The sequence below is a fragment of the Brassica oleracea genome, chromosome C7 (genome assembly GCF_000695525.1).
Source record: "Brassica oleracea var. oleracea cultivar TO1000 chromosome C7, BOL, whole genome shotgun sequence".
In the NCBI taxonomy this organism is placed as follows: domain Eukaryota; kingdom Viridiplantae; phylum Streptophyta; class Magnoliopsida; order Brassicales; family Brassicaceae; genus Brassica; species Brassica oleracea.
Genome location: NC_027754.1, coordinates 41,566,500 through 41,575,214, shown reverse-complemented (window position 1 = coordinate 41,575,214; position 8,715 = coordinate 41,566,500). Strand labels below are relative to the sequence as shown.

General features: G+C 29.3%; 1 protein-coding gene and 1 pseudogene across 1 annotated transcript; both read left to right on the top strand.

The window, feature by feature from the left end:
* Positions 1-2,701: 2,701 nt before the first annotated feature.
* On the top strand, positions 2,702-4,486 carry LOC106304057 (annotated as a pseudogene).
* A 1,955-nt stretch (positions 4,487-6,441) lies between these two features.
* LOC106305554 (F-box/kelch-repeat protein At4g19930-like) lies at positions 6,442-7,704 on the top strand. The gene has a single exon (XM_013741923.1). It carries the CDS (start codon positions 6,442-6,444, stop codon positions 7,702-7,704), a length of 1,263 nt encoding a protein of 420 aa, XP_013597377.1.
* The last annotated feature ends 1,011 nt before the right edge of the window (positions 7,705-8,715 follow it).

Here is an 8,715-nt window from a genome sequence, read left to right as displayed (position 1 = left end):
TTATAGTTGATATCATTTAAGTGAGACGAACATTCATACTTATACAAAAACAAATTTATACTTGAGATTTCTATATTCTCAAAGATGATAGGCGTTTCGAGCTATATTCGATTTTTATTTGTACTTATATATCATAAAGATGATAGGCGTCTCGAGATAGATGAGAAATATTTCTTGAACTAAAACCTGTGTTATACTACTTTTACTAAAATATATTTGTATCTACTTGATGGATATAGAAACCTAAGGAGACTACAAAAATCAATAATAAAAGAGACATTCTATCAATACGAAGGAGGCCGCGTGAGAAATGGGTTATCGGTTATATAGATAGGAATCATATAATATATTATGTTAAGCTATATTGTAATGAATAATGGCAATATATGTAATTAGTCTAATGAGGAGAGGGTTTTTAATTAAAGAGTGTGAGAATGATTCTAGTGTTGACACCTAAGAAATGACAATTTGGTTAATAACACATGAGGTCAAGGTTAGTTTAAAATATTGCTCCTCAAATAATAAAAAAGGGATAACTTTGTTCCTTAGACTGATCCATCAAACCAAAAATATATTTACATCTTGGTTAAGATACATATTCTCTACAAGTTTAATATATCAGTGTACATATTTTAAAATAACAAGTTTGAAAATATCTGAAAACTCTTTTATAGCCTTATATAATATTATCTATTACATTGTTTTTTTTAATGTAGTGAAAACAATGTTATATTAGTTTGATCATCATTCAAGGGATGTTATTGTTCAATTTATTTGGTTTGTTCTTTTAGCAATCACATCTGTTTTGTTTATTTCCTCTGTTCTGTACTTTTTGTTCCGTTGCCACAGCACTGCAAGCCAACTCGAACCACACTGCAAAACACCAAAATAGTATCTGATTTGATGTTTTTTTTTTCAATCCAACTGCATATTTAACTGCATTTTAGTGTGATTATCTTTTTTGCTACGGTACCACGCTATATTTGGTGCAACACTGTAGCGACGACAAATGTTTTTTGTCATAACTATTTATTTATGTATTGTTTAATTATATTTGACTACATTTGATCTGTATGATTAGTTTAAAACTGAATTAAATAATTTTAGTACATCATCATTATATTAATTAATATAAATATTAGCTTAAATAAAACAAATATAAGTTAAATTTAAAATTCATAAAAAAATATTTAAAGATGTGTGGTTGGAAAATTATAATCTTTAGATTTAGTATATTATAATTTAAATTTTGTGAGTTTAATTAATTCATGTAACATTATAATTTAATAATATATTATAATAATATTATATTTAAATATAATTATTTTAATATGATTTAATATATTTTAGTCATAAAATTATTAATATTTATTAAAATTATTAAAAAAATAACAGAATTTTGATTAATAATAAAATAATGAAAAATATTCTTTTTTGGTGTAACATTTAATATTGTGATTGGAGAGTCAAAAAAATTTGGTGCTAAAAATACACTAAAATAATGTGATTTTGATACTAAAATGGTGGCATAGGTTCGAGATGCCCTAAAAAGCTATTAAGTTGATATTCAAATTCCCCTATTTAAATTAAGTTAAGATAGTTAAGCTAATGATTGATGTCTCCATTTTCAAACTTGTTGCTGCCACAAGTGTTCTTGAATGTTTTCTGTTGCAGCAATAGTTCATTTTAAAATTTAACTTTTCCTTTTGTTATCTTTATTTAAAGATTGATTGTTTGTGGTTTTTGGATTAGTTTTTGGTTTCTGTTTTTCCAAAAACCATTTTGCATCCAATCAAGATTTTGAAAGAATAAATTCCTTAAAATGTATGGAAACTAGTTTTTCCAAATAATTGTTTTCTTACAGTAATAGACCATGTGCTTCTTTGGTTTCTTAAGCTATACTTCTTCAGGGACTAATCCAATTCGATTACAGGTTTAACTTAACTAATCTTCTGTCTTCACATTTTAATTATTTGCTAATTAACAAAGAAGCCGTGGAGAAATGTATAAACTTGCATCACAGTTCGAGAATGCCAGCCAAGAAATACATAAAGTAAATAAAAAATAATTAAAAGAAAGAATAAAGTAGGTTAAACATATATTTACATCCGAAAAATCGTTTCAGAATTAATCCGAAAATTAGAATTTCAAGCCTAGTTGAATCAAATCTAAATATTGGAATGAATCCTATATCATTATATTCAAAAATGATGTCAAACCTAATCCACACTGAAAAGTAAATAAGTATATATATATATATTAATTATAATACTTAAAATAAAAAATATAAAATAAATATTTTAACTTTTTTTTATAAAAAAAATTGGATAGCTCGGATATAAAGTGCTCTAATCAAGTCGTATCTATGATTATTTTGACGATTTCGACCATATTTAATATATATTTTAATTATTTTTTGATAGTTGAAATATAAAATATCTGAATCAAATCATAGTTTGGTTATTTAGGTTTAAAATATCCAAACCCACATCAAATACAATAGAAAGTAAATACAATAGATAATTGGTTTTTTTTTTGAAACACACAATAGATAATTGGTTACTTTCTGGTTTTTACATATCAGTAAACTGACCCATCGGAAGGATCCAACTCGAATCTGACCAAGTATTTGCAATTTTTGAACCTGAAAATCTAATACCTGAAAAAATCAATTAGATCCATATACAAACCGATACCCTAATCCTGAAAATAAAGTAAAAAACTGTTGACTTACGTCATTCGAGGAGAGAGAAAAAAAAAAACAGAAACACCGATGATTCTTCCCCTTCTCTCCACAAATTCCAGTAGAAACATGAACATCCAAAACAATGCAAAAATAAAGTAAATTTCACCTTTTCTCCCTTGGAAAAATAAAAAAAACAGAGACTTTGAAGATGGGCAGCTTAGAATTTTCGTCGTAGTTTTAGTTTCCAAGTGTAAATGTAAATCCCCCTCTACTTGATAAGATATCTCTGGGTTTGTGTTCTTCCTTAATGATCTTAAACATATCTCTAATTGTTTTTTCTTATTATTTAATTATTTTCCCTCTTTAGTTAATGTAATAATTGAGGCGTTTGGTTGGTTTCAGTGGCCGGTGAACAAATCAAGCTGTTTCTTTTGTTATTGTCTGAATGAATTTAATTTATGCTGATCTGTTGGTGTAAGATTAGCTGTTCTGCTGATCTGTAACGTAAAGTTTATTTCTTTTTCATGTTCTCTCTCTAGGTTTGAGGTTAGATGATGTCCACAAGGTTTGGCTCTTACTGGGCTTCCTTGGTTTGTCGCTAAGTAAATAAAGTTTGTACCTTTTTGTAGCCAAACATGGAGAATCAAGAGGTTTCTTGTGATGTTGATGATGATGAGCTGTCATTGAATCACATAGTAGATGAGGAAGATTTTAGAAGCTGTTGTGGTGATGATGAACAAGTATGGTTAAAGGAAACTGATGATAATACAGCCAAAGAGATGAACTTGATGATGAGTTCTCTGTTAAGATGTTCTTCAAAGGAGTTTCAATAACCGAGAGAGGAGATTCAAGTTCTGGTCATTCAGGAATCGGTGTTGTGTTGGAGAGGTCAGGAGAAGATTTTGAGTTGATTCAGGTCCAGAAGAAGCTGGACTTTTATGCTCAAACTCTGTAGCTAACTACTTAGCTTTACTCGATGGCCTTACAGTAGCTTTAGAGAACAATCTCCACTCAGTGGTTGCTGTAACTGATTCAGAGCTGCTTTATAATCAGGCAAGTCCTCTTTTTTCCAAGTGGTTTCATTATCTCTCTTTGTTAGCTTTGTTGTTTTATACCAAATGGCTTTTGCAGATAACTAATGAGGAGAAGCTTGAGACCCCTATCTTGGTAGCTCTGAGAGAAAGGGTGTTGGAGAAAACAAGTAGCCTTGATGGGTTTGTTCTAAAGCTTGCTCCTTTATGTGATCTTCACCAAGCTCTTACCCTTGCTCGTGTAGCGGTAGAGTTTTGCTACTGTTGTGGAGGAGAGTACAGAGAAGGACAACAGAGTTGCACTTGTGCTTTTTGGGATGATGAAGAAGAAGAAGATCAAGAAGACACTATCCAGGAACTTGAGCAATGGCCTTGGGACACATTCAACTCAATGCCAAGTGTAATGGACGCTTACTCAGAGCAAGAAAGGTCTCAGCTAGCTCTGATCCAACGGTTCTTAGCTGCTGGTGGGTTTAATCTCACAACACTTCTTATCAGTCCCCGCCTCAATGTAGAGAGTCATCGTATGTTGAAGCTGCTATGAAAGATCTTCACCAGCTACCTTGGCTGGACAGGTTTGTGTCGGTTATAAGTGATGATTACTATGAAGAGTACATTAATAGCCAGTGAAAGTGGAGTAGAATGATGATAGGATTGAGAGGAGGTCTAAAGAGGGTCTCTCGCTCTCCCAAAGAAATTGTTGAGAGTTTTAGTTTCTTGATGAACTCCAAGAAATGACTTTGTATGCAATTATATATAAAAAGAATTTGGTCACTTTACAAATCTTGCAAGAAAGACTAATAATGTTCTTGCTGAATTATTTATTTACTAGACATAATCAGATGTGAGTTAAAGAAAATTTGTGATATAGATGTTTCCATTTTGGATTGTCTGCAATGGAGCCATCATCATCTATGAGCTTCACATCTTCTCACTTATCTAATCTTTCCCCTCTTGTCGTTAACAATGAAGCTGCTTAATTAATTTTTTTGCTCTGGCTAATTTGTATATGTAAGAAATGATGGCAATTCTCCTAAATAGACCATTTTGAAGTTTTGATCACAAGGAGTAAAACGACCAAAATGTTTCATTTAATAGGTAAAAAAATTATAATACCCTATATATATAAAAAAATAAAAAATTTGAAAAATAACTTTTTACAGTTTTAGATTATATGTTTTCAAATTCAAACTTTTTTATAATTTTTTTTATTTTTTATTTTTTTTCAAATTTTCTTTTTGTAATTCGAAAATACTTTTTGAAACTATTTAAAAAATTTTTATTTTCAAATTTTTAATATTTATTTTTTATTTTATAAAATTTTAAATCTCAAACTCAAATTCACACCCTTTAACTCTAAACCCTAAGGTTTGGATTAGTCAACCCTTACCTCTTTAATGAACCATTTTGGTCATTTTGATCTTTAGAGTCTATATTTCTCAAAAATAATTAATTCCCGTGATCTTAACTATAATTAATTGAAACTAAACTAAAAGTATTAATGGAAAGAGAATTGAAATATAGTGCATCCTGACATCAACCAAATCATCTTACATATTAAAACAAAATTCACAACCTTGATTCATGTGTGATTTTTTATAAAATGGACCTAATGAACATATTCCTAGAAAGTCATGTTACATTTAATATCTAATCTTATCATTTAAATTTTGGACATACCATAAATTTTTATTGGGCTATCAATAATTGGATTTAAACAATAGATGATCCATTGGATTTATAGATAGTATAAATTAAATAGATATAATTTAATGTTGTAAAGTTATACCTCTATATGCTAAATATTTAAATATTTGTCGATGTTAACTTTTAAAATTATAAAGACTTTTTTTTTAAATAACAAAAATCACATTATCTAACAATGATTAATCTTTACTACTTTAAACCAATGAAAAAAAATTTTAAACTATGTAGTTTATTTTAAAAATTAAACAAAAACTAAATGTTTAGTTATTTATTCGATAATATAAATCTGTGAAGCGAAAAGTTTAATTTTTTAAAAACTTTCTAAATTTGTGAAATGTTACAATATTTTTGAATATGATAATAAAACAATATTTTACTAATCTTTATATATATAGTTACAATTTTAATAATATACTAATAATCCAAAAAATAAATATATATATATATATATAAGAAGATACATATACATGTGAAAGTTTGAAACAATTTATTTAATGAAAAATATACAGTAAACTTATTATGCTTTAAAAATTGATAGACACGTATATATTATAATATATACCAATTTAGAATTGAAGACAAAATATTTATAATATAAAAAAAATAAAAACAAAAACCGGCGCGATTGCGCGGATCGATATCCAGTTATCGTCTTAAGAGAGAATAAAATTTCAACGAAATATTAGAAGTCCATTGTGATTTGTTCTATTTGGCGGCTGCAAAGCCATTATCGGGTTAACCTTTTAATAATTATTTTTCTTTTATAAAATTCTCTCTTGGTTTCTTGAGAAGAATATCTCTTTTGATAAAATTCAAGTTATGTATGCATTCTTGCGTATCAAGTAAATATCTGTAAGTATTTTACAATATGCAAAGGAAAACACATTTAAATGATAAGTTCCTAGTTCCTAATTCAAAAAGAAAAAGGATGTTTCTCGGGTTTAAATTAGATACCAAAAAAGCACATAATCAGTGTTTTCTATCACAAACAATATCGTGTGATGATACTAAAAAAATATGGTTTTTTCTTTTGACCTTGGAGTCATCTTACAACGAGACACAAGAAGAACGAAGAGGAGATCGAAGGTAATAAGAAGAAGAAGACGTAGAGACATATCTAAGGGCCATGAACCGTCACTGGAGATTCCTTTAGATCTCGTGATAGAGATTTTCAGGAGACTCCCTCACAAATCTCTAACGAGGTTCAAATTAGTCTCCAAGCTCTGGTCATCCATTGTTTGTTCCAAATATCTTACCGACCTTTCATCATCGCCACGTATATACATGTGGTTGGGCTTCGACGAAGAAAATATATTAGTATCATCGTCACCGTCTTCTCCTGACTTGGACGGTTCCTTTGTAATTGACCAAGATTTGACAATCTCAGCGATGAAAGGCTACTCGGTATCTCACGTTTATCGCGGGTTGATGTGCTTTACAAATGGCACAAATGCACAAATTTTTAACACGACCACTAGGCAACTTGTTGTCTTGCCTGAGATAGAAGAATCCAACATTATAGCTGAAGAGTACAAGTTTAGGAAGGTCATATACCGTATCGGACACGACCCTGTTCATGATCAATATAAAGTGGTTTGCATAGTTTCAACACACAATGTTCGAAGGATGGAGCATTGGGTCTTCACACTAGGAGGAGGTGTGTCTAGACAATGGAGAAAGATACCAAGTCCATGTCCACAACATAGTCCTTTCACACAAGGATTGACAATGAATGGGCGTATGTATTACCTAGGTTTGGTTCCTGATTTGCTTTCTCCTGTGTTTGTGAGATTCGATATTAGTTCTGAAGAAATCAGCGTGCTCCAAAATGTTGAAGATGCCTTTTGGTGTCGGTATTATTATACTGAGATTATAGAATACGATGGAAGACTAGCTATTTTAGACTATTCCGATCTTGTAAAAGACGGTGTGATGGAACTATGGGTGAGGGAAGATGAAGAGAAGAATAGTTGGTCAAGGAAGACTTTGGTGTTGCATCCTTCTCATATGAATATGGTCAAAACGCATATAGTCCATAATATGAGTTTGAGGGTACAAGGTACAACTAGAAACTGTGACGTTATCTTGGTTCCTCAACATATTACTAGACCCGACGACCAGTTTATCGTTTTACCTCAAGTTACAACTCATTTCTACGTGTTTCTTTACAATCTACAAAAGAACCATTTGAGAAAAGTTTACATAAAATCCAACCGCTACAACACCAAAAGATGGGACGTTGTTGGATTTGACGACATTGAGAACTTCATGTCTCTCTAATTGCTTTTGTGAATATATATTTTTATATGTTTCTCCAATCATTTTATTTAATTTTGTTTGGATTTTTTCTCAACTATAGTTTTTTCTTATGAAACGCAGCACATTTTTTTTGTGTCATTAATAAAGCGTTATCGATGTTTGATGCCTATAAGAACATATTTATCCATAGTTCACAACTTAGGATATCTCACAAAACCAATGAAAACAATTGTATTTAAATGGGAAAATCCATAAAAACACCCCACAAATTTCATTTAAGTTTTTTAATGTCCAAATTTTTTACTATCGAGTTTAATATTTTTTTTCATTTTAATACACTAACTTCTTTTTAAAAGAAAACACTAAGTTTAAAAATTGTGCTTATTTTAATACTCAAATCAAACCTTATGATTGATGAAGTTTGATAATTTAAAAATAAAATCTAAACGATAGTAGAAGTCCATTCTGATTTATTTTATTCAGAGGCTGCAAAACCATAAATCCGGTTAATTTTTATTTAAGTTTTGAAATTATTTTGCTTGGTTTCTTAAGAAGATTTATAATGTTAAAACCAGGGCATTTTTACGAAGCAAGCAATTTATATATGCGATTATTATATTATTTATTTACAAAGCAAATCTATATTATTAAAACTCAAGTACAAAATTGGAGTGTTTGGAGACTTGAATAGGACTATTAAAAAAATTTAGAGTGTTTGGAAACATGGATTGTAGTCTTTTAAAAAAAAAAAAAATTTGTTTGGAAACAAGGATAGTAGTATTAAGAAAAAAAGTAATGGACTTATGTTATTAAGAAAAATTAAAAGTACATCATATTATAAGAAACTATCTATCTCGGCCAGTTTTAAAATATACGAAAATGGCTCAATCTAATTGCCTAAAACTTTTATTTTCCAAACTAACCATAAAACAAAATTTAAACTTTATATACATATTTCAAATCAAAATAATAATTCAAAGTTGATTTATATCAAAAAATTGATTTAAATATATATATATATATATATATATA